The sequence below is a fragment of the Mauremys mutica genome, chromosome 8, assembly GCF_020497125.1.
Source record: "Mauremys mutica isolate MM-2020 ecotype Southern chromosome 8, ASM2049712v1, whole genome shotgun sequence".
Taxonomy (NCBI): Eukaryota; Metazoa; Chordata; order Testudines; family Geoemydidae; genus Mauremys; species Mauremys mutica.
This window is the reverse complement of record NC_059079.1, coordinates 5,285,754-5,312,170: the sequence shown is the minus strand read 5'-3', so window position 1 is coordinate 5,312,170 and position 26,417 is coordinate 5,285,754. Positions and strand designations below refer to the sequence as shown.

The following is a 26,417-nucleotide window of genomic DNA, read 5'->3' as shown; positions in this document are numbered from 1 at the left end:
AGAAGTCCAAGCCAGTTATGGGAACAAAAATCACCTGCACGCCTCGGAGCAGTTTGCTGTCTCCATAAAAGCAAGCTGACAACCTCCTGGGTCTTCCCCACCCCAGGGAAAGGGTCAGGTGTGTGAAAGTGCAGCACCAGGGAAGGAAGAAGCTGCCTCCAGAGGGCGCCACAGAAGAGCGTGGCAATGGTGATCAGAGCTCTAACCTTGCATCTACTGGAATTTGAGCACTGATTTCAATGGAAGTAGGACTGGGCTCTAAATGACCCTGGTTGGCTTGCCCTCTTCCTCTGCATCAAGTTCAAGTTCCTCATCCTCACTCCAATGGCATCACAACTCTTCCCTGCCTACAGTTGTGTCCTTGTCTCGCCCAGCACCTCCTCTCGCCTCTGCTCCACCTAGCTGGCTCTGGTTTCCTTCTCCCACCTGTAGTTCTGCTCCTCTCCGGTAAGCCACCCCTTCTGCTGAGAACTCTCTCCCATTCGCTAGCCATCAAATCCTCTCCTTCCTTCCCAACTCAGCACCTACTTCTGCAGGATCTCCTCCGACGGCGTCTGAGGACCTGGGGCTGGTGTACCTGCTGCGTAGGGCTGGGCGGGAAACGGCTTTTCTGTCCTGAAAATATTCTGGAGAGTTTAAAAATTCTTCCCACCCAAAAGGGGGAAGAAAAATCAAAATCTCAAAATTCTTTTGAGAACCATCAAAATGTTTCCTTTCGATTTTGACCTTTTCTAGTAACCCTTTTTTTCATTAATCAAAGTTTCAAAAGAAAAAAGTTGTTTTGAACCAGAAAAACAGAATATTTGGTTCAGACCATTTCAAAAAAAAAATTTCCCCAAAACATTCCGGGTCAGGAGAGTCATCAGAACCGACCCTGCTTCACAAACAGTTTCTGTTTCAACGAATTGGCATTTTTCAACGACAAAATGTTTAGTTAAAAAATTCCCCACCACCTTACTGCTGGCTGTATTTGAGTGAAGTGATGTTGCCCTCTAGTGGCAGGGCCCTAGCACGCCTAGCCACTGGAAATCTCCTTTGAGTCAAGGGACAGCGGCCTGAGAGAGTCAGGAGGCTCCAGGGTCTAGTTCCAGCTCTCCAGATGTTGGGGTGATTTATACAGGGAGAGTATCACATGGAGTCATTACATTACACGCTCTTTGGAGCAGAGCGCTGGGCTTAAGTGATTCGTGAAGCTCTGCATCCAATGCTCTGTAGATAACACAATAATAGCATTAAACCAACCCCTCACTCACGGTTACAGAGCTTCTTCAGGGACGTGATGGAGGAGAGAGACGACACGCTGATCTTCCCCTCCTTCAGCTCTTCGGCTGGCTTCGCTTGCTTCAGGAAGTGTTTGTACAGCTCAGTCTGCAGAGGTGTCAGCCTGCACCAGAACAAGGGGCTTAGCACAGGGCAGCAACGTTACACAGCTGTGGGCAGATCCGCCAGCTGATCTCAATCTTCCTCCTCCCGCTCTGCTATAGTTTTTTTGGGCCACAGAAACACACCCCTAATTGGGAAGAGCCTTAGTCCTACACAGATTCCATCACAAGACACCACTAAAATCCAAGAACCTAAAGGCAAGACTATTGTTTGTGAATTTAGCCCAGGGGTAAGCAACCTATGGCACATGTGCTGAAGGCAGCATGTGAGCTGATTTTCAGTGGCACTCACACTGCCTGGGTCCTGGCCACCGGTCCAGGGGGCTCTGCGTTTTAATTTAATTTTAAATGAAGCTTCTTAAACATTCTGAAATCTTATTTACTTTACATACAACAATAGTTTAGTTCTATATTATAGACTTATAAAGAGACCTAAAAATGTTAAAATGTATTACTGGCACGCGAAACCTTAGAGTAAATAAATGAAGACTCGGCACAACACTTCTGAAAGGTTGCCGACCCCTGGTTTAGCCTTTACTTTTGTTCTCTCTTTTCTGTCCTTGACTTGGGCAAACTGTCCCGTACCTGCAGCAAACCACCTGCTCGATTTTCACAGGTAGGTATTTGGACAGGATATCTGAAGTTCTCCTGATCAAACATCTGCAATGAAGGAAACAGGGATTAGAAACACAGATGACATGAAAATCAAAAGGCCAGTAGTGAACTGCAATATTGTCCCTGACTAATAGGACTGTACAAGTCCCTTAGAATCTAGGGCCGAAGTGCCTGAGAAAATGCCTCACCCCAATGTTGGCAGGTGTGATCAGCCAGGATGGGTGTATTCTTGGTTCCTACGTGCAGGCATGGGGCAGGTGTTTCTAGGCTGAGGGATCTCCGCTGTGGAAGTGCTACACAGTGTATTTCTACCAGTCTCTCTCATGTGCTGCCTTGACTATAGGCACCACTGATTTCAATTGACCAACCTTTGACTGTCTCTGTGTGCCTTGCTTTTGTATCATGATTCCAGGATGAGTGAGTGACTGAAACCTGGGCATGCGCACAGGGCCAGCTTTAGGAAGTGCGGGGCCCAATCCGAACAGTTTCGGCGGGGCCCCGGCAGGGTGACTTAAAAAAAAACATGTAAAAAAACCACATGGGGCTTGTACTCACCGGGCAGTGCTCCGAGTCTTCGGTGGCACTTCGGCAGCGGGTCCTTCACTTGCTCCAGGTCTTCAGCGGCACTGAAGGACCTGCCGCCGAAGTGACACCGAAGACCCAGAGCAAACGAAGGACCCCCCGCCGAAGACCTGGAGTGAGCGAAGGACCCGTCGCCGAAGTGCCGCTGAAGACCCGGAGCGCCGCCAGGTGAGTAAAAATTAAAAAGGCACCTCTAGCCAGGGAAGGGATTCTCACTGGGCGCGGGGCCCGATTCAGGGGAATTGGTGGAATAGGTCTAAAGCCGGCCCTGCGTGCGCACTGAATGGGGGATAGTCGGGAACGCCCTAAGCAGGAGAGACTGAACAGACCCCAGAGCAGCAGCTTCAAATCCGCTTCACCATAAACAAAAGCAGCAGCCCAGCAGGATCAGAAGGAATACGTTCTACCCCTCCCGGCCACATGTTTCACTGAACCTTTTTACTGCCAGGCTGTGTCAAGGTCATGGCCAATTTTGCAGAGTGGCCGTACAGTGTGAAATTAAATTCACCATGAATTTAAACTGCTCTATGGCATTTGCAATGGTTGCAAAAGCTTATATAGAACCAAGACTCCAGCAACATTGTGAATGCAAAGGAAACTCTAGTGAGGGCTCTTCTGTTGTCAATCAGTTCCCTGTCAAAGATTTCGTTAGCATGGTTACTTACGATTCGTAATCAGAAAAGTAACTGTGTAAAAAAATGAAACCATCTTACAGGGTGACCTAGTGGACAGAACACTGACCGGGACATAGGAGCCCTGAGTTCTATTCCTAGCTCTGCTACTGGCCTGCTGGGTGACCTGGGGCAAGTCATTTTCCTTCTCCATACCTCAGTTTCCCCATCGGTAAAATGGGGATAATGATACTGACCTCCTTTGTAAAACGCATTGAGATCAGCTGACGAAACATGCTAGATAAGAGCTAAGTATTAATAATACTCAACAGATTTGCTCCTAGTGCCACAACTTCTTACCTAACTGGCACGAATATGGTTTATTCTTATTATCCCCACAGAGCCAACACAGCTATGGGAGAGTGAGCTGGGTTCTGTTCTGCCTTATGTATCATCATGCAAGTTGACAGCTGTCTTCGTTGTCGACTCTTTATCATAAAGGCTGACGCAAGAAGCAGAAGGAAAACAGTGGGATGTTAAGGCACCAGATGGAGTTTGAAACATGGGACAATTAGAAAAATCTTCATTTGACTTGTAATCTGAATACACGTGATGAACTGGGGATTAGTGGGAGCCATGACTGTCATTCTGACAATCCCTTTGCAGAGTGTAACTGCACATTAAGTATATTCCTTATGTCTTAGTGTTAACAGGGCTTTACTGACTCATCAGCTAGCCAATGTGCAAAACTCACAACAGAACTTGTTCCAACACCGGACTGTCATCTTCAAAAATGGCTGCATGTGGGAGGGGGTTTACGGCTCAGCTTTCCGGGGAGAGGCCGTTAGAACTCACCTGTTCACAATGCTGATCAGCTCTTTGAGTCGCTCCTCCCCTTTATGCCTCTCCACTTCACTTGCATCTGCATCTCTGCCTTTCAGGATCGGGATTTCAAAATGCTTTTTAAACTCCTGCGCTGTCCCTGTCCACAACAGAGGGGAAACGACCAATGTTACAACAGCATCTCGTCTGCAGCCATGTGAGCCTTTGACAGAAAAGTGGATTTACCCGCCACCCCTGGCACTGCCACAGGGTTATGGGCCCTGGACGGAAACGCTTAAGCTCTAGCTTTTAACACTTAAACCCTAGCTTGTCGCATCAGAAATAATTCAGGCAATGCGAGTGCCTGTGAGCAACGGAATAACACTTAGCGTTTATACAGCATTTCCATCCCCAGAGGACTTTTCAAGTATAATTAACCCTAACCCCCAGAAGCTATAACTTCCCAATCTATAATATGGTGCTGAGGCACAAATAGGTTCCATGAGTTGCCAAAGACACGGGACAATCGATCACGTTGCCTCCCTGTACTAAGTCCCCAAGCCAAATCAAAACTTATGGAGAAAAAGAGGAGGAAATAAAGACATCATCTATCCCCATCCCATCCTCCTTCGGATGAAATTCTGGGGGCAGAATCAGACACAGCCCGCATATTGCTCTTGGACTGGGGAGAGAGTTGTGGGGGCGAGGAAGGGATATATTTAATGCCACGTCATTACGGCTCACCACAAAAAGACCAGGGCCCTCAGAGGAGCAACAAAACATAAAAGACTGATTTATGGATTGGTGTATTTATTCTGGCCCTTGAACAGAACGTGACCTTTCTGGGACAAGCCTTCGTCCTCCCCGCCAGACGGCATCAGAGCCAATCTGAACCTTGTAATGCAGTGGAGAACATAAAGCACCAACAGATTAGTTATGTGCTTTGCTCTTCAAATAAACCAGACCATGGACTACCAAGGGCAATGGACGCAAGACGGAGCCCAGAGCCGGCACATTTTAATCTGCAGAAGCAGCCATAAGAGCATTAGATCCGCCAGCAAGGAGGAAATAGAAACAAATCAAACCATGCCCCTGTTCAAACGCTTTTCTCCTTTCCCCTGTAAATGGGGTGACAAGGTGAACCCCAGATTCACAAGCTTCCTCATCTTTGGTGGAAACAGTCCCAAATCAAACCCTGGATGTGACTATTACTGGACAAAGAAATCAAGAGGAAGGGTGGTCTTGTGGTTAAGGCAGTAGGCTGGGACTCCAGATCAGTGTTCAGTTCCCAGCTCTGACACACAATCCCCATGTGACCCAGGGCAAGTCCCTTCATCTCTCTGTGCCTCGGTTCCCCATCTGTGAAATGGGCATAATTAATCCTTCCTTTGTCTGCCTACTCTATTTAGCTTGTAAGTTCTTTGGGGTCAAGGAATGTTTCTTACTATGAATGTGTACAGCACCTAGCACACTGGGACCCAATCTGGTGATTGGACACAACTGGAATACACGTACTATAAATGAGGATAATGCTCAGATTCGCATTTGAACTTTGCATTTCAGGCCCATCTCAAAGACCGGTGCTGCTGACTTCTCCAGCACTGGTGGCTGTGGGAGGTCCCTGCCAGCTAGGCCACCTGCCTCTTGATTCACAGTTTAATCTTGAGAAAAGAAGACTGAGGGGGGGGTCTTGATAACAGTCTTCAAACAGGTAAGGACTGTTATAATGAGGACGATGATCACTAGTTCTCCATGTTCATTGACGGCAGGACAAGCAGCAATGGGCTTAATTTGCAGCAAGGGAGATTTAGGTGAGATATTAGGAAAAACATTCTAACTCTAAGGGTAATTAAGGTCTGGAACAGGCTTCCAAGGGAAGTTGTGGACTCTCCCTCTTCGCAGGTTTTCAAGAGCAGGTTGGATAAACACCTGCCAGGGATGGTCTAGGTTACTTGGTCCTACCTCAGCGCAGAGGCCTAGACTTGATGATCTCTCAAGGTCCCTTCAAGCCCTACATTTTTACGGGTCTATAAGCTGCGCAGGGGTTAACAACGTCCCGCTCCTTACCCAGGATGCCTGAGTTAACGAAGTGCACCAAGCTGAAGTATTCGAGCAGGTCATTCTGAATGGGGGTCCCTGAGATGAGAACTCGCCGCGGGGTGTTTAAGCCGTCCAGAGCCTGGTACGTTTGGTTTTCAGAGTTCTTCAGCCTATGGCCCTAAAAAGAAAAAAAGCAAACAGGGAATCCCGTGGCACTTGATGAGAGGAAGCAGGTCTGAGAGATCTCTGTCAACACTGATTTATTTGAACTGTAAGGACACGATTGTCTCTGTTCTGGGTATATACAGTCCCTGGCACTGTGAGGCCCTGCTCTATGACTAGTGCTACTCCTAGGTGCTACCCTAATAATAATTATTATATGGCCCAAATTAAGCAAACATTTCGTTTGTTAAAATGGGGACAACGTCCCCTAGCTCCCAGCGATAGCCGGGATGGATAATATATCGCTGTTTGTAAATTGCTGCAAGGTCCTTGGATGAAAGTTGCTATTCATGGGCAAAACATTAAGGTGCCCAGATACCATGGGGAGGGGCCCAGTATAAATACACCTCTACCCCGATATAACGCGACCCGATATAACATGGATTCAGATATAACGCGGTAAAGCAGCACTCCAGGGGGGCGGGGCTGCGCGCTCCGGCGGATCAAAGCAAGTTTGATATAATGCGGTTTCACCTATAACGCGGTAAGATTTTTTGGCTCCGGAGGACAGTGTTATATCGAGGTAGAGGTGTACGTAGGGAGAAAAGAATGTGCTCCATTTTCAGGATCATCTCAGTCTGCATTATAGCAGATACAGAATCAAGCCACTGAGTGTCACTAGCATTCAATGAAACTCCTCCAGGGGAGGCAGAGGAAGTATTAAGTGCTTGGGCAGAGTGCTGAACAGCTCTTCATTGGGCGGGGGCTGGGCACGGGCTTGCTTTCCCTTTAGGGAAACGAAGCTCTAGCACAAATGGGAACCTGGGTACCGACACACAGCACCGGAGAACGAAAGGGGAAAAGCTTTGAATGGAACTACATTTCACTCGTGCGAAGGCAGCTCCCGAAAATCCAGCCCTAGCAGAGTAGAATCCAGCGCTGGGAGACCGTTAGCCTAAGCAAGGATCACTCACCTTGCCCGTTCACACGTTCTCCCCCTGTATTGCCAGCCCACCCCCAGCAGTGCCAGGAGACCACTCAGGGGCTCCCCTTCAGGCACGCATTCGCACTCACAGCTCCACAGGTCAGGCTCCACCTGCTAGCCCAGCGCTCAGGAACGTGATCCTTTCTCACACACACGAGTCCAGTGCTCCTGTAGGTCCTGATCCAACTTCCATGGGCGTCAGTGGACGCTGGGGCAGGCCCTTTGTTCCCTAAACTGTACTGGGTTGTCCTCGGCATAGCCGAGACTTGACCTTCTACTGTTTGAGGGGGGGACAGATCCAGCCTGACAACACGCGCCATGTATACAACACATGGGAGGCAGCATGGTCTCGTGGTCACAGCAAAGGATCGGGGGTCACGAGACCTGACTTGCAGCGTGAACCCGGGCAAGTCATTTAGCCAGTCTGTGGCTTCCCCATCTGTGAAGTGAGGACAGTGCTACTGACGGCCATTCGGACAGCCCCCGGGATGCTCTGGCTGAAGGGGGCTGGATATCATCACACATTCCATTTGTGGGCTAGCCACCAAGAGCACTTCCAACACAGGGATGCAAATGCTGCCAGGCCTGTCTGATTATTTCTCCATATGAAAGCAGAAAAAAACTCAGCACGGGACTAGGGAAACACCAGCTGCCTTCTCTGTACCTCGTCACATATGACCAGCCCGACACTCCCCTTCTGGAGGACTTCGGCGTGAAGGCGGAACGTCTCGTAGGAGATGATCAGGATGGGGGAAGGCACTCGCAAGCCGCGCTGGTTCATAAAGCCGGCTACGGGAAGGAAGAGAAAGACGTGAGCGGCACAGAGAATGGAAAAATATTTGAAAGCCAGGCAGAAGATAGCAACTGAGCCTGATTCCTCACCCTCTGAAGTCCAGGGGAGTCTTTCCATTTATTCCAACTGCTTTTGAGTAGGCCTTAAACCAGAGGCCAAAAAGTTTGCCCGCCCCAGGGCCACATCTTGGTATGAAAATTGTATGGTGGGCCATGAATCGCTCACAAAATTGGGGTGCAGGAGTCGGTGCAGGCTCTGGGGTGGGGCCAGAAATGAGGAGCTCAGGGTGCGGGAGGGGGCCCCAGGCTGGTGGAGGGGGATGTGGGGGGAGGGGAAAGGCTCTGGCTGGAGATGGAGGCTCTGGGGTGAGGCTGAGGCTGAGGGATTTGGAGTGTAGGAGGGTGCTCCAGGCTGGGATTGAGGGATTCAGAGGGCAGGAGGGGGATCAGGGCTGGGGCAGGGGGTTGAGCCACGGGGGGCGGGTGAGGGCTCTGGCTGGGGGTGCGGGCTCTGGGGTGGGGTTCAGGGTGTGGGAGGGGGCTTCGGGCTGGGGCAGGGGTGTGGGAGGGGGATCAGGGCTGGAGGAAGGGGGTTGGGGCATGGGATGGGGTCGGGGTGCAGGCTCTGGGCGGCGTTTACCTTGAGCAGCTCCTGGAAGCAGCGGCATGTCCCCCCTATGTGGAGGTGCAGCCAGGCGGCTCTGTGCGCTGCCCCATCCACAGGCAGTTCCCGGCCAATGGGAGCTGCGGGGGTGGCGCTTGGGGCAGGGGCAGCATGCGGAGCCCCATGGCTGCCCCTAAGCGTAGGAGCTGGAGGGGGGACATGCTGCTGGGAGCCTCGGCTCACGCACGCGGAGCGGCCTCCAACCCCGCTGCCAGGCTGGAGCATGGGAGCAGAGCAAGCCCCAAACCCCGCTCCCCAGCAGGAGCTCGAGGACCAGTTTAAACCGGCTGTAGCTTGCCCACCCCTGCCCTAAACAAACCCGTCTGAGTCACTTCTCTCCATTGGCTCCCTTCCCGGCTGGCCTTCTGCTTCCTCCCCTCACATCTTCCTCCTTTTCTGCCAACCTCCCCGTCCCTTCCCTTTACCCCCCACTCAACGCGCTTTGGTCCCTCCCTCAGCCTCCCATCCCCTGCCCTTTCCTGCGCTGGCTGCTCTCTGCTAGCAGACACCCCTCCAGAGCGAGAGACAGACAAGCCACCCGCGCGCCGTTGCCTCCACACCTAGTTTACGGTCTATCTCGTCTTTGGAGCCTCCATCGATGGCCAGCGGCTGAATCCTTCCCCCGAGCCATTTGCCGACTTCATTGTACCAGTTTTTAACCAGGCTGGAAGGCGAGACCACCATGGCCTTGTCGATTTCAGGCTTGCCGTCGGGGCTCTGACGCAGCAGCGTCCACATCAGAGTGATGCACTGGAGGGTCTTGCCCAGACCCATCTCGTCGGCCATTATGCAGCCATGGCTCCCAGGGATCCTACGGCTCGTGACGCATTCCCAGAGAAACTTCACGCCCTGCATGAAAAGCGGGGCTTGCTGATTAGAATGGACTTGTGGATGCCGAACGAAAGCCGTGTGCAGTAACGCAGTCTCCCTGCATTGTGGGACTGAGGTTATCATACACAGTATCCCAGATTTACACAGCACATCTCAAAGGGACTCGAAGCACTATACTAACTATATAGAGGAATCCCCCTGAAATGCAGCTACTTCTGGGGCGTGTAGCGGGCCGGTGTGGCTCCCCTCCTCCCCGGAGAGGGTTGAGCCCCGGACACAGGAAGGGGCGGGGCTACAGCCTGGTGAGCCCGCCCCTCAGAGGGTCAGGCGGCGACCCGGAAGAATAAAAGCCGGGCCTCCCAGCTCAGTCAGCTCTCAGCCACCGGGGAGAGCAGACCTGCCTGAGGGAGCTCCTACCGGAGGAACCACTGGAGCCCCGAGCGACTGCCTGGACTGGACGGAGAGCACCCTACCTCGCTCCTGGGAAGACCAGCCGGAACTCCCCCGCGCCACCTACGACGAGGAGCCCGGGGAACGCCCCAGCTGCCATGCTGTTACCCCGAGGAGCCCCCGGGGCAGGATTGGCTGGACTTCCCTAAGGACCTACCAGACCTACCCCCCAGCCCGGGTTGGGACGAGCCCATGCAGTGGGACTTCCCGGGGCGAGACGCCGTGGACCAGGTAGGACAAGAGGGGGATAGTGGAAGTGGCCCGGGGGCAGCTGACCTCAGTCAGGCTGCTGACCAGACTGAACCCATGTCAGTGTGTTGCGGTCAGGATCCCCACTGACCGGCAGCGGTGAGGACCGCTGCCTAGGGCCCCGGGCCGGGACACAGTGGAGTGGGTGGGCCTGTGTCCCCCCCTGCCACCCCACTCACGGGTGGCAGCCGTCCCCCTCTACCTACTGGCTCAGCCTGCCGCAAAAGGCCTGAGCCCTTATACTGTTTGCTACTGGCTCAGCCTGCCACAAGAGGCCTGAGCCCCTGTACTGCTTGCTACTGGCTCAGCCTGCCACAAGAGGCCTGAGCCCCTGTACTGTTTGCTACTGGCTCAGCCTGCCACAAAAGGCCTGAGCCCCTGTACTGCTTGCTACTGGCTCAGCCTGCCACAAGAGGCCTGAGCCCCTGTACTGTTTGCTACTGGCTCAGCCTGCCACAAAAGGCCTGAGCGCCTGTACTGCTTGCTACTGGCTCAGCCTGCCACAAAAGGCCTGAGCCCCTGTACTGTTTGCTACTGGCTCAGCCTGCCACAAGAGGCCTGAGCCCCTGTACTGTTGGTTACTGGCTCAGCCTGCCACAAGAGGCCTGAGCCCCTGTACTGTTTGTTACTGGCTCAGCCTGCCACAAGAGGCCTGAGCCCCTGTACTGCTTGCTACTGGCTCAGCCTGCTACCAAAGGCCTGAGCCCCTGTACTGTTTGTTACTGGCTCAGCCTGCTACCAAAGGCCTGAGACCTATCTAGACTGTTTGTCGCCCAGCCCCTGCACCAGAGGGCCTGGGCCTGTCCTAGCCTTAAAGAGACAGGACAGAACCCCTGTGAGACAAGCGGGCCGGTGTGGCTCCCCTCCTCCCCTCAGAGGGTTGAGCCCCGGACCCGCCTGTTACAAGTGGCACCTGACCAGGGACTGTGATCCCTTGCCCCTGTGAGAAGGGGCCGGTGAGAGGGCGGCGGACCGCCCCTCTTAGCCAGGAAGATGGAGACTGACCGGCTGTTCCAGCTGCTGGTGGAAAGCCAGGAGCGGCAACAGACGGCTCAACTCCTACAGCAGCAGCAACAGCATGCCGCCCAGCTGGAACAGCAGCGGCAGCGAGACGCAGCCCAGCTCCAGCAGCAGCAACAGCAGCAGGTAGCTCAGCTGGAGCAGCAACAGCAGCTGGTGCAGCAGCTTGGGACCCAGCTGCAGCACCTCCTCGGGCCCGCCCCCCGCCCCGCTGAATGGCCTGCGGGGGAGGTCACGGGAGGGGGTCCGCGTCTGGCGACCCCCCTGCGTCTGACCAAGATGGGCCCAGATGATGACCCGGAGGCCTTCTTGGTCACTTTTGAGCGGGTGGCCCTCGTGGCGGGATGGGCAAGAGACCAGTGGGCCACCTTGCTCGCCCCCTATTTGACTGGGCCGGCCCAAGCAGCCTACCGGGGGCTGGCGACCGAAGAAGCCCGCGACTACGACCGCGTGAAGGCCGCAGTCCTAGACGCTTTGGACATTAGCCCGGAGACGTTTCGGCAGCGATTCAGGCGCCATACCTACCCGGCGGGAGCCCGTCCCCGGATGGTGGCCCAGACCCTGAAGGAAGCCTGCCGTCGGTGGCTGCAGCCAGACGTCCGGACGGCGGAGGAGGTCACCGAGCAGGTGGTGTTGGAGCAGTTTATTCACACCATACCGGCCAAAGGTAGGGCCTGGGTACTCCGCCACCGACCGACGACCTTAGCAGAGGCCGTCGCGCTCCTGGAAGGCTTCCTGGCTGCTGAAGCCTCGATAGGGCCCGCCTTCCGGCCACCTACCTCGGGGCCCGAACGACCCCGAGACGAGAAGAGGGCGTCGAACGTGCCCCACCCACGAGGCCCGGACCCCGGGCCGGGACCCCGACAGGGAACCGCGACTCCACGCTGGGAAGCAACCCCCCAGCGGAGTACCCCGGCCTTCACCCAGGGAGCGCCTAAGGTCCGGCGGAGCCCCCCCCGAAGTGCCAGAACAAGCCTTCCCCGGAGTGGACGCCCTGAGCTCGGTCCCTGCTTTAGATGTGGGAAAGCCGGACATGTACAACGAGACTGTCCCAAGATGGACTGCAGTTTCGGGCATGTTTACGTAGGGGCCGGCCGGGCGGGGCCCCCCCAGCTGATAATCCCGGTAATGGTTGAGAACCAGACCACACAGGCCCTGATCGATTCAGGGTGCGGCCAGACCTTGGTCCGCCAAACTCTGGGACCACCGGCCGACCCCCGTCTGATGCCGATACAGTTACAATGCATCCACGGAGATGTCCGACCTTACCCGAGTGCCTGGGCCCAGCTAACGGTGGGAGGCACTACCCGGAGGCTAGTCGTCGGCCTGGCGCCCGGACTGGCCTATCCTGTGATTCTGGGGCGAGACTGGCCCTTATTCGAAGAGGTCCTCCAGGCAACGCCGGGCTTGGCCGCTGAACCCCGGGAACCCCCGCCAGCGGCGGGGCAGGCCGGTGCGGAGAGTGAGGGAGAGGACCAAGGAGGTCAGAGGCCGCTGGAACAAACTCCCTCAGCACCTCGCTTCGATACGGACTTTTGCCGCGACCAGCGATCAGACCCGACGCTTAGCCGGGCCTATCAACAACTTGCGGCCGTCGACGGCTCCGTGGTAGATTCTCATCGGGCCACGCAGTGGCCTCATTTCGAGCTCCGGCGAGATAGGCTCTACCGCATCGATCGAGACCCACGCACCCGTGAACCCTTGACGCAATTGTTGGTACCCTGTCACCGCAGGGCCGTGATGCAGTTGGCCCACGATGTGCCCGCCGCCGGGCATCTGGGGCAAGAGAAGACCCTCGCCCGAATCCTGACGCGGTTCTTTTGGCCTGGTATTCATCAAGAGGTGAAGCAATATTGTACCTCCTGTCCTGAGTGTCAGCTGGCCGCACCGCCTCGGGTATCCAAGGCCCCCTTGGTCCCCATGCCAGTCATCGAGACCCCCTTTGAGCGGGTCGCCATGGACCTGATAGGTCCGCTTCCCCGAAGCGCGGCCGGCTTCCAGTATGTCCTCGTCCTTGTGGACTACGCCTCCCGCTTCCCCGAGGCCGTCCCCCTGCGGAGCATCACCGCCCGGACCATTGCGGGGGAACTGATGAAGATATTTTCCCGAGTAGGGTTGCCTAGGGAGATCCTAACAGACCAGGGCACTAACTTCACGTCCCGGCTGCTCCAACAGGTCTGCAAGCTCCTGGGGGTGAAACAGCTGCGTACGTCAGTGTACCACCCACAGACCGACGGGCTGGTAGAGCGGTTCAACCGCACCCTTAAGGACATGCTAAAAAAATTTCCCCCTGAGGAATTGCGGCACTGGGACCAGTTCCTACCACCCCTGCTTCTGGCCATCCGGGAGGTTCCGCAAGCCTCAACTAAGTTCTCCCCCTTTGAACTGTTGTACGGGCGGAGGCCCCGCGGACTTTTAGATTTGATGCGGGAGACCTGGGAGGAGTCGGCCTCCCCAACCCAGGGCCTCCTCCAGTACGTCCACCAATTACGGGAATACCTGACCCAGGCCGGGACAGTAGCCCGGGAGAATTTGCGGGCCGCCCAGGCGAAGCAGGAGCGGAACTATAACCAGGAGGTCAGGGCCCGGACGTTCGCTCCTGGGGACCGGGTCCTACTGCTCCTTCCCTCCAGCGAGTCGAAGCTTTTGGCCCGTTGGCAGGGGCCCTATGAGGTGGTGCGGCAAGTGGGACCCGTGACATACGAAATCCGCCAACCCGACCGACGGAAGAAGCTCCAGATCTACCACGTTAATCTGCTAAAGCCATGGTGTGACCGAGAGGGCCTACTGATCGACCCTTGCCCGCCCGAGCCCGAGCTGGGTCCGGACACGGCTGAGACGAAGGGCGTGGAGGAACCCCCGATAGGCCCCTCGCTCACGGCAGAGCAGCATAAGCAGGCTACATGTCTCCTGCAGGCTTTCCAAAAAACCTTCACGGCCGCCCCAGGTTATACAACCCGGGCCTGTCACACGATTCTGACCGAGCCAGGGAAAACGATCAGAGAAACCACCCGGCCTTTGCCGTACCGGATGCGACAGGAGGTAGAAGAAGAAGTCCGAACCATGTTAGCCTTGGGGGTCATCGAGCCCTCCTGCAGTGAATGGCGCAGCCCGGTGGTGCTGGTCCCCAAACCGGACGGTACGCGCCAATTCTGTATAGACTTCCGTCGGGTAAACGCCATCTCGCGGTTTGACGCCTATCCGATGCCCAGGGTGGATGAGCTCCTGGGCCGCCTGGGGGAAGCCCAATTTATCACCACCCTGGACCTGAGCAAAGGGTATTGGCAGATCCCCCTCGACGAAGCGTCCAAAGAAAAAACGGCCTTTGCTACCCCCTCAGGCCTTTATCAATTTAATCGGATGCCGTTCGGCCTCCATGGGGCCCCTGCGACCTTCCAGCGGTTGATGGACCACCTCTTGCGGCCTCACCAGGAGTATGCGGCCGCCTACTTGGATGATGTGGTAATCTACAGCCGCCACTGGGAAGATCACCTCAACCGGGTCGCCGCGGTCCTACGAACCTTGCGGGAGGCGGGGTTGACCGCCAACCCTAAGAAATGTAGGATCGCATGGCAGGAGACCACCTATCTGGGCTACACGGTGGGACGAGGACGAATCCGACCCCTGGTAGGCAAGGTACAGGCCCTTGCGGACTGTCCCACGCCCACGACGAAGCGTCAAGTGCGGCAGTTCCTGGGGCTCGCCGGGTATTACCGGCGGTTTATTCCGCAGTTTGCCTCAATTGCCGCACCCCTAACTGAGCTCCTCAAGAAAAATAGCCCCCGACAGGTGCGCTGGACGGCCGAGTGCGAGGTGGCCTTCCAGACCCTGAAGGACCGCCTTTGCCAGGAACCAGTCCTGTACAGCCCGGACTTCGACAAGCCGTTTATTCTACAGACAGACGCGTCTAAGACCGGCGTCGGGGCGGTCCTGTCGCAGGACATGGAGGGGGGGGATCATCCCGTGATATACCTCAGCCGGAGGCTATTCCCCCGCGAGCGCAACTATTCCGTGATCGAGAAAGAAGCCCTAGCGGTGAAGTGGGCCTGTGACGCCCTCCGATTCTTCCTCCTAGGTGCCCCCTTCACCCTCGTCACGGACCATGCACCCCTCCAATGGTTGATGAGGATGAAGGATAACAACCCCCGGATCATGCGGTGGTACCTAGCCCTGCAGCCCTATGCCTTTACCATCCGGCATCGGGCGGGCAAGGACCACGCAAATGCCGACTTCCTGTCCCGCCTTGAGGAGATGGAAGGACCTGGCCCCAAGGTATGGGAGCCAGGCTTGAGGGGGGGGGGGAATGTAGCGGGCCGGTGTGGCTCCCCTCCTCCCCGGAGAGGGTTGAGCCCCGGACACAGGAAGGGGCGGGGCTACAGCCTGGTGAGCCCGCCCCTCAGAGGGTCAGGCAGCGACCCGGAAGAATAAAAGCCGGGCCTCCCAGCTCAGTCAGCTCTCAGCCACCGGGGAGAGCAGACCTGCCTGAGGGAGCTCCTACCGGAGGAACCACTGGAGCCCCGAGCGACTGCCTGGACTGGACGGAGAGCACCCTACCTCGCTCCTGGGAAGACCAGCCGGAACTCCCCCGCGCCACCTACGACGAGGAGCCCGGGGGAACGCCCCAGCTGCCATGCTGTTACCCCGAGGAGCCCCCGGGGCAGGATTGGCTGGACTTCCCTAAGGACCTACCAGACCTACCCCCCAGCCCGGGTTGGGACGAGCCCATGCAGTGGGACTTCCCGGGGCGAGACGCCGTGGACCAGGTAGGACAAGAGGGGGATAGTGGAAGTGGCCCGGGGGCAGCTGACCTCAGTCAGGCTGCTGACCAGACTGAACCCATGTCAGTGTGTTGCGGTCAGGATCCCCACTGACCGGCAGCGGTGAGGACCGCTGCCTAGGGCCCCGGGCCGGGACACAGTGGAGTGGGTGGGCCTGTGTCCCCCCCTGCCACCCCACTCACGGGTGGCAGCCGTCCCCCTCTACCTACTGGCTCAGCCTGCCGCAAAAGGCCTGAGCCCCTGTACTGTTTGCTACTGGCTCAGCCTGCCACAAAAGGCCTGAGCCCCTGTACTGCTTGCTACTGGCTCAGCCTGCCACAAGAGGCCTGAGCCCCTGTACTGTTTGTTACTGGCTCAGCCTGCCACAAGAGGCCTGAGCCCCTGTACTGCTTGCTACTGGCTCAGCCTGCCACAAGAGGCCTGAGTCCCTGTACTGCTTGCTACTGGCTCAGCCTGCCACAAGAGGCCTGAGCCCCTGTACTGCTTGCTACTGGCTCAGCCTGCCACAAGAGGCCTGAGCCCCTGTACTGCTTGCTACTGGCTCAGCCTGCCACAAGAGGCCTGAGCCCCTGTACTGCTTGCTACTGGCTCAGCCTGCCACAAGAGGCCTGAGCCCCTGTACTGCTTGCTACTGGCTCAGCCTGCCACAAGAGGCCTGAGCCCCTGTACTGCTTGCTACTGGCTCAGCCTGCCACAAGAGGCCTGAGCCCCTGTACTGTTTGTTACTGGCTCAGCCTGCCACAAGAGGCCTGAGCCCCTGTACTGTTTGCTACTGGCTCAGCCTGCTACCAAAGGCCTGAGCCCCTGTACTGTTTGTTACTGGCTCAGCCTGCCACAAGAGGCCTGAGCCCCTGTACTGTTTGCTACTGGCTCAGCCTGCCACAAGAGGCCTGAGCCCCTGTACTGTTGTTACTGGCTCAGCCTGCTACCAAAGGCCTGAGCCCCTGTACTGTTTGTTACTGGCTCAGCCTGCTACCAAAGGCCTGAGACCTATCTAGACTGTTTGTCGCCCAGCCCCTGCACCAGAGGGCCTGGGCCTGTCCTAGCCTTAAAGAGACAGGACAGAACCCCTGTGAGACAAGCGGGCCGGTGTGGCTCCCCTCCTCCCCTCAGAGGGTTGAGCCCCGGACCCGCCTGTTACAGGCGGAACAAGCAATACAACTGGTTAACAACGCATTGCGATGCTACACACCAGTTTGAGACAGGAAGTGAAGAAGTATCCAACTGAAATTACAGGAGAGATATTAGGCAGGCAGAATCTGATTGCTCAGATTAGCACCTACATACTGCACTGACAGGTCCCTGAGGAACACCTACGATGGTAATGGTATGCAGCTGAGACAAGCACCGTGCTGGCTTAAACAACTGACTGGTCCTGTATCGACTCAGAAAGGAAAACACAAGCTACTGAGCTGCCTAAACCAACCCCTGCAGGTCTCCCATCTGGGCACAAAGCTAACTTGACCCTACTTAACTTGGAAGGTCATAAGAACTCACAGGTTGCACCCAGCCAGCCTCTGGTTATAAGTCTACCGCTGATCATGTCCTGAATCCGTTATGATCCTCAACAGCTTATTAGGCACCTAGTCTGTGTGTGGCAGTTTTTTGTTTTATTTTAACGCATTAGCCTTGGGTTTTGCTGTTTCTGGTATTTAGGACTGGAGATGTTTTTCACTGAAAGGCATACGCGCAGCTACTCTGGCTGACCCAGGATCCAAATATATTACTGACAGGTGACATTTAGGAACAGAGATTTTGGAGCAAAGCTTTTCAGATAATTTATGGTTAGAGAGTCAAACAAGGTAACATGCAATGATAAAAGTTCTTGAGATGTGGTTCTATCCTGAACAATGACTGTTGCACTGGGCACAGGGAGCTTTGTAAGCCAAACTGGGCTTGTCCTGACTAACACACCACACTATTTACACAAACCCTACCGAGGTGTGTTGCAGGTGAACACCTCTGTATAAATACGTCCAAGGTTGGAATTTAGGCCCCAAGCCTCAAGGAGCTCGGTGTAGTGCTCTACACTGAGTTCCTTGCAGGATCTATCTGTTCCTTAAAGTTCTACTGATGATGCACAAGCCAGTGCAGAATCCACCTCACTTGGCTCCGCGGGGCTAGACCAAAGTCATGAAAACATCAGTCACTAAAGCGAGCAGATCTGACACCTTAGCAGATCTGTGGAGCGAGATGGTGTCATTTTTAGACAGTAACTTTTCTGATGTAACAGATAATTTGGGGGAATATTACCATCAGGAAGCAGGTAGATTCACAGATTTTTAAGGCCAGAAGTATGATCATCTAGTCTGAACAACAGGCCAGAGATTCAACCAAGTGATTCCTGCATCAAGCCCATAACTCGTGGTTGAGTGAGAACATATCTTGACTTAAAGAGAGTTAGATACTGTGTAAGTCTACTACAAACACATACGCATCAGATGTGTGTATAGCAGGCCAGAATGCCAGCTAATATTACTTGGAAATTACAATCATAAATTGATCTCCTATAGTGATTTTTGGCTAAGGTCTAGCATAGTATCAGTTTAACATCCAACTGACCCTGAACCTATCTGAGTGTTTCTTACAGGGCCCCACACCACAATATCTCAGCCCGTTTATATGGGGAATGGAATGTGCCACAGCAGAGGAACGATCTCTGTGGTGTAATAGGTCTTTGGCATATTTACGGATGATCTTAAATCCATTCAGCTGCAGTTGCCATTACTGTAGTTAGAAACAGATCTTCCTAGTGAAGGTGGCGGTGTGGCTTTGTATAGCCTCCCTCCACCCATCTGCCCAGAATTCTCTAAAGTTTAAGCACTTGAGGTGGAGATTAGGGAACTCCTGATGGACAGGTTCAAAGTAGTTTCCCACAAAACTCACTTCTCTCTGATGAGGCCGTAAAACGCGACTGAGAATGGGGTCCACTACAACATGGATTGGCACTTTGTCCCTGCAGGAGGCAAACAAGAAAGGAGAGAGAGCAGAATGAATGCACTGATCCCAGCTTTTTTTTGCTTGCTGCTGTTCTGAGGACTCCTGGTAAGTGGCACAAGGAAGGCAACTGCCAACAAATCCTGCCCGCACCCACCACAATACAGGAATGGGTGGTGACCACGTCCCGGGACAGCCACATTGTGACTAGATGCTGTGGCTTGAGTACTTTAGCACTATTATCTATGCTACAAACCTGAAATATCCTGCAACTCCTAAGATGAAGGTTACAGAACATATCTAGCCTAGGTACTTATTACCATAGGATCTGAGCGCCTCACAATCTGTAATGTAGTTATCCTCACATCCTGTGAGGCAGGGTAATGCTGTTATTCCCATTGTACAAAGGGGGAATAAGTGACTCGCCCAAGGTCACAAATGCAGTCTGTAGCAGACCAGGGACCTGAATCCAGGTCTCCCCAGTGCTAGGCTAGTGCTCTAAACATTGGACCATCCTACCTCTCTGACATACTGTTATTGGAAGTGAAGTAATGGTTATCAAAGATAGCCTCGTCCCAGCAATGGGCGCATCAGTGACCACTCTAGGTAAGGTTGCCTGACAGTTCCCATTCTAATCCCCAGTTTTCAGTTCCTCATTTTGGTTGGCTTGTACCTTAATGTTGACATATCCTGACTGAGCACTGAAATGTTCAACTGACAGGGAATAAAGCCCTCTTAGGAATGGACTGAAGTGTACAATGGGCCTTGGGCTTACCCACAAGTCAACCCTGTGGGTAGAACACCACAAATGATCTAATATGGATATGTTCCTTCCTTTGGTACAAGCTAGAGACATTCCAGAGCCACAAGGCTCGGAACCAAATTTAACTCCAAAGTTCTGATCCAAATTTGGTTCAGAGCCTTTTGGGAATGGAAGACTAGCCAATGAGGTTGGAGCTACAATACCTGCTTTGTGGGTAACTCACTTGTCTATTTTCAGCTGGTCATGTGCGCTCAGTGGCGGGGGCTCATAAAGAACCAGAGCCCCTTCTTCAAAAGGGTCATGGAGAGCGCTCCTTACCCCTGTCCGTTTGATGCCCAGGGCCCTCAAGCCCAGCGACCCTGAAAACAATCACAGGCAGGATTCAAAGGATTGCCAGTTGCTTCCTCCCAGAAAAAACTGAGCCATGCAAAAGGCTGAGAATTCAGATACAATCCACTGCGCCGAAGGAGGAGGCTCAACATGCTGTTTACAGTGTGGGTGTGATGCCAGCAGAATACAGATTCAAGAGGAAGCCAATGCTGCATGCACCAGCAGCTCAGATGTGCTCTACGAGCCAGCTGATGGATGGCCCTCTATGGGTGCGTTGAGAGGGAGGGCAGGGAGCCCTGTCCCCCACTACACTCACACAGAGGCAGCAATAATCTGTGTGCAAAGTGTGGGGGAGCACTGGTGGGGCAGGTACACAGTCACAACCCAACCCCCTCTGCACACTGGGTTACACTGACTGAGTGGGCTATGGGGGTGCTGCCAGTCCTGCAGATGCATTACATCTAATACAGGCACTTCCACAGCATTTGAGTGCTGAAGATGTCCCTAGGCTCTTCAAGGCCATAATTTAGCCTTGTATAATGATAAGCAGGGCCAAAGGCTGTATGTTCTAGGAGTACAGTAAATATACAACTAGGCATCTCACAAACCACTGGCCCAAATCCTCCTCTCAGATACCAATTCAGAGCTCAGTGGGAGTTGCATGCATTTATCCCAGGGCAGGATGTGACCATTAGCAGCTACCGTTACAGCACTACATTTAACAGTGGACTGCCATATCTTGTAATGATATCACAATCTACTGTACTGTCACCCTCCTCTGCCGTGCAGAAGATGTTGCGGCCTTGCAGGAGAGCTTCCCATTAAGAGTGGAAATTAGTGACTTGGAAACTGGGCATTTTCTTAGTGTAATTTATTTACACAGATACACCAGTCATGGAACAGAAGTGGGCATAAACGGCACATGGGGAAAGCCCTCCTTCAGAAATCTTTGCCCAAACATCAATGCCTGGTTCCCAGGAAGCAATTCTGCTCCAAGGATTGACACTAGTTAGGGAGATTACAATGAAGCATAATCTCCTGCTGCTTGCAACAGCTCCCCCAAAAGAACAGTCAGCACAAAACAACAATCCAGCTTCTCTTAAAAGACTACACATTGTCATCTTTTCTTAGCAGGCGAGCAATGTGTAACAGTGCCATCTAGTGATTCCCACCATAAATATATGCTGTGCAGACACAGACTACACCCTTTACAAATAAGGCTTAATTTCAACTTCCTTTCAAACCTGCTTTTTCAGCTGCTAAGCATTATATCTAATAAGTTCCTTTTGGGTTGATAATTACCCTTCTTGGTCTCAGTCCAAATGTGGGTTTTTCATTAAATAACATGTGAGTGAAAATGGTTGACCTGTTATTGAATCAAGGGGGGAAAAACGGTCCCATTTGTTCCAGTCAGAAGTTTGTGCTCCAAATATTTACGAACAGCTGAAGCTATCACACACAGCTTATTAAAAAGATCACCTTGAGACTTAAAGTATCAAGCCAAGTATAAAGAAAACTGGTGCAAGTTTATTGGTTTCACATACATTGTTCTTCCGGTTAGTGATATTGAGGGTATTATTTAGACTGTAAACTCTTTGGGCCAGAAACCTGTCTCACAGTTTTGTTCAGTAACATGGCATACAAGCCTATGGTACTTTGTAAAATATGTAACCATCGTAATACAGAATCCAGTACTGAAACGTAGGATTATCCAAACTAAATACTAATAAGAAATAAGACTGCTTCACTAATGGGGCTATATTTTTCTGTTCAAACTAACACACACATACAAAAGGAGGAAAATATCACTGTCTGACAAACCAAAATGTTATCTTTTTCATGGGAGGCAGATTTGATACGGATCTGTTAAACCCCCTTCATTTTACCTTGATAATTTGGAATGGGTACTTTGAAGGGTTTTGACAAAATGCTGCGGATAAATGCCTCCTAGGAATAGAGAAAGAAAAATATACATTCAAGTTATTTGCTATCATAGATGGCTACATAACAAAGAAGCCATTTGCTAAGGCCTCAATCCTACAAAGTGCTGAGCACTCCCAATTTCCCACTGGTGTTTCAGTCCCAGATATTTTAAAGTCATATTTAATGTTTTCTCTTTGGACTCTCCAAAACATGAAAGTGACTAATACCGCTTCATCCGATTAAACATCTTAGCATCATACACTTCTTGCTTAAATAAGTTATTACTACGAGACTGCACCACTGAATAGTTCCACAGGCAAGTTGTGTGAACTTCATTATGAATAAAGCGCCTGGCCTAGTGGAACCCTGATTTCAGGTGAGGCCTCTAGGTGCTACTATAACGTAAATAATGGTGCAAGCCCTCATTACGTGGAATTCCCATTGACTCAATGAGAGTTTTCATAGGTGCAATGTGTACAGATAATGCCCAAGATGTATAACCTAACAGAAGTGTGTGAGCCCTTCTGATCACAGATGTACAGTGCGCAATACTCTTTGGCATGTGCTGACAATATGCCCTCAAGTGATCCACTTACATGTTTGCTGCTATCAAGGCAGTGAGGTCGATTGGTCAGCTGGGCCAAGGGTTTCCGGAAAGGTGACACGTAACATTCCCAGCTCTGGCTCTCACTGCCAGGTTTCCGCTTCTTCGGCGTCTAAGAAAGAAAATCAGGACAGGCTGCCGATGATTCAGAGAGACCAACACAGGATAAATGTATCCCCGTCATGCTCTATAAGCATCTAACCACACAAACAATGAAGCCAGCCAGCCGAGTAAGTTTGTAAACAGAACATCATTACTCACTGCCATTGTAAGGACACTGCCAAGGTCGATGGGCCCAAAATGTTACCTACCCAGAAGTGAATGTGTTTAAAATACTCCTCTAATTCTGAATATATCCATCAGCCCCTCCCAAACTAGTGCTGTCACATTGCTAAACTATGCAGTATTTGGGTGCACCTAGCAGAAATATGGGTCGGCAAAAATGCATTTGTTTTGTTTCCAGTTAACAAACTTCCTTCATGAAAAAAGTTAGCACCCCATGCTGGCTAGCACACTGATTATAGTGTTTTTAGCATCCCATTGGCTCCTAATGAGAGTTCTTATTAGGGAAGCGAAAGGGCTGCAAATTTCAAGCTGAAAGTGACAAGACAGGAAAGTGACAAGACGTGCACATGCATGCACACACAGCTCAATGATTTATAATGATCCCATTCAAACCATCTCTCCCTCCAGAGAGGGTGTCTTTCTAAACAATATGCTCTGTAGCTCAAACGGAAGTTATGGGTTTGATGCAGAAATCACGGTGTGAGGTTCTCTGACCTGTGGTATACAGATGATCACAATGACCCCTTCTGGCCTTAAAAATCTATGAATCTTTATTTCTGGTAATTTAGCCTCCCCCAGCACACCCAGTGCTTCTCCAGGAGGGCGGTGGTTTCTTTCTATCCAAGAAGAGAGACCAACTCTACTGAGATACACATACTTTGACTTTTAAGATATGGTCCACACCCAAACTTCCCCAAACTCTAGTGAAGTCTGGATCTAAACTTTGGACCGGACCCTAGAGATCCACTGAATTCCATGGGACTTTATAACTGCTTTCTTAAAATGATGATCAGGTGCCAACGGCTAAATTTCCAGGGTCAGTGTGTTTGTGGTCTCACTGGCGGTCTAGAGAAACACCTGCCTAAACAACTGGGACCTGTAGCTTGGTCTAACAGTGGAGAACCTTAGGCTCAGCCCGATTTCCAGTGGACGTGAATTCCATAATCCCAGCCCTGCAGAGTGGGAATGCCCTGCCCATCCCGCACTGGAACCTGTGCTCTGTTGGCCAAAGCGTCACCACTGAGCATCCCGAGAGGTGGTGGCTACTGAGAAAACTGGGCCTGTGCATGGGAGAGGGCAGACATGCCGGTCCTATGCACTTCTCAGCCCAGCCAAGGGAGGGTGCGACCCTGACTGCCCAGCCCAGGAGCAGGATGGGCAGCAGCACTGGAAACAGATCTCCACCCAGCCAGACGACAGAGGGGAAGGGGGGGTCAGGGTGCAGAACTCACCGCCTCGGGGTGCCAATCCTCATCATCCTCTGAGCCATCGCCCCCCGGCTTCCTCTTAGCCAGCTGGCTGGGAGCCAGGCTTCTCCTCTGCAGGAAGGAAGGAGAGAGAGATGGTAATGAAAGGAGTGCGGCAGCCCCATGGGAGTGTGTGTGTGGGGGTGCCAGTGATTGCATGGGGGTGCTGCCCTCTCTTACCATCGTAGGGGGCTACAGCACCATCCAGCCCCACGCAGGGTGCAGCTCGGGGGCAGGGGGTGCTCAGGCCAGGGGAGGGAGTCGGCCAGCTGTGGGCTGTAGGGGGGAGGGGAGCACCCTGGGAGTCTGTATGGGGGAGGGGCTGTATGGGGGGGTCACGCCCTGGTTCGGGGGTTCGCGCGGGGGGAGGGGCTGTATGGGGGCAGGCAGGTGTGGGGGGGGGGTCACCCCCTGGTTCGGGGGTTCGCGCCGGGGGGGCTGGCGGGGGGAGGGGCTGTATGGGGGGCAGGCAGGTGTAGGGGGGGTCACGCCCTGGTTCGGGGGTTCGCGCCGGGGGGGCTGGCGGGGGGGCTGTATGGGGGGCGGGCAGGTGTAGGGGGGGTCACCCCCTGGTTCGGGGGTTCGCGCGGGGGAGGGGCTGGCTGGGGGCCACCCCTGGTTCGCGCGCCGGGGGCGGGGGGGGGGAGGCTGGCGGGCTGGGTCCGGCCCGTCCCCGGCTCCTCTAGGCGGTGCTGGGGGGGCGGGGCGGGGCCCTGGTTCCCGGGCTCCTCGCTGTATCCCGAGCTGCCCCGCTCGCCGCCAGGCGCGGCCAATCGAGCGCCGATACCTGCCCGGCTTCGTCCCATCGATCCGCTCCGGGCTCCTGCACAGCCTGCCAGGGCACGGGGGGGCGGTGGATAGACAGAGAGACCAGACAGACAGACAGACAGGGGGGAGGGGGACAGACAGACATGGGTGGGGGACGGACAGACAGACAGGGAGTGGGGGACGGACAGACAGACATGGGTGGGGGACAGACAGACAGACAGAGGGGAGGGGGACAGACGGACATGGGTGGGGGACAGACAGACAGGGAGTGGGGGACGGACAGACAGACATGGGTGGGGGACAGACAGACAGGGAGTGGGGGACGGACAGACAGACATGGGTGGGGGACAGACAGACAGACAGAGGGGAGGGGGACAGACGGACATGGGTGGGGGACAGACAGACAGAGGGGAGGGGGACAGACAGACATGGGTGGGGGACAGACAGACAGAGGGGAGGGGGACAGACAGACATGGGTGGTGGACAGACAGACAGGGAGTGGGGGACAGACAGACGGGGGGAGGGGGACAGACAGACATGGGTGGTGGACAGACAGACAGACAGACAGGGAGTGGGGGACAGACAGACAGGGGGGAGGGGGACAGACGGACATGGGTGGGGGACAGACAGAGAGGTGGGGAACAGACGGGGGGGGGACACAGGTGACACGGGAGCCCCTCCTGGGGATGGGCTGAGGAAAAGGAGATTTATGAAAGGAATAAAGCAGGCAAAGCAAGCCGACAGGGCGGATAAAAAGGAGCGACGTCCCCAGGGAGCGAGAGCCCACTGGAGCGATGGAAAATCCGAGAGGAACAGAGAGAAACACTCCGCAGAGGGACCGAAACTAGAGGGCGAGGGGAAAATGAGGGTGGGGGGAGAACAAATACTACGGGAGGGGGAGAGCAAAGGGACACTGACATCCCCCAAGCCCTTCCTAGGGGCAGATTAGAGAATGACCCTGCGTCCAATTCAAACCGGCGGCAAGACCCCTCCCTTGGCGTCCATGGCTGCATGATGGAGCCTGTTATTCCAAGTCCTCAAGTCTGGACCTGTTAGCAGCAGGTTTACAAACCCATGTGCCCCGGCCACGTGCTGTTCTGAGGTGTGCCCGTTTCCTTGGTCACCCGCAGTATAGAGACATGGCCTGTCGGAGAAGCAGAGCTGTTAAAGTTGCTCTGAAAGCTCTGTTCCAACAAGGGACTCGCTGCAGTATGGCAAAGGCACTCCTGTAGCACTGACAGCAGAGCAGCTTGCAGGAAGGATGGCCTGGTCTGAGACTCCCTGATCTGTGTCCATATTACCTGGCTATGTTACTTCAGGGCCTAGCAGTCTTGCCAGGGATCTGTAGTAGAGTGAAGCCTGGTATCTTACACTGCCAGGGATTCTGGGTCAGTGACCAATGCCTGCCTGGCTGCCTCAACCTTCCTCAGGAGCTACACCCCATCTAGCCTGTCATTTTCATCCGCCCCAGATCAGTTCACCCTGGTGTTTGCAAGCAGTTGACAGGGACACTCACTCAGCCAGGGCTCCAGGCAGATTTACTGCACACACACAAACACGCACACTAAGAAACCCCT

General features: G+C 54.0%; 1 protein-coding gene across 1 annotated transcript in view; it reads right to left on the bottom strand.

The window, feature by feature from the left end:
- RAD54L (RAD54 like) overlaps window positions 1–24,418 on the bottom strand; it is a 31,719-nt gene extending 7,301 nt beyond the window's left edge. Inside the window, exons 1-12 of the mRNA XM_045026018.1 lie at window positions 24,253–24,418; window positions 24,058–24,144; window positions 22,533–22,652; window positions 21,900–21,960; window positions 19,907–20,042; window positions 18,870–18,939; window positions 9,216–9,504; window positions 7,864–7,988; window positions 6,080–6,230; window positions 4,046–4,172; window positions 1,968–2,042; window positions 1,254–1,384 (exon numbers count right to left, since the gene is read on the bottom strand). Of these exons, the coding sequence (XP_044881953.1) occupies window positions 1,254–1,384; window positions 1,968–2,042; window positions 4,046–4,172; window positions 6,080–6,230; window positions 7,864–7,988; window positions 9,216–9,504; window positions 18,870–18,939; window positions 19,907–20,042; window positions 21,900–21,960; window positions 22,533–22,652; window positions 24,058–24,144; window positions 24,253–24,255 (1,375 nt within the window). The 5' untranslated portion in view covers window positions 24,256–24,418. The remainder of the gene's footprint in view (window positions 1–1,253; window positions 1,385–1,967; window positions 2,043–4,045; window positions 4,173–6,079; window positions 6,231–7,863; window positions 7,989–9,215; window positions 9,505–18,869; window positions 18,940–19,906; window positions 20,043–21,899; window positions 21,961–22,532; window positions 22,653–24,057; window positions 24,145–24,252) is intronic.
- Between the last annotated feature and the right edge of the window lie 1,999 nt (window positions 24,419–26,417).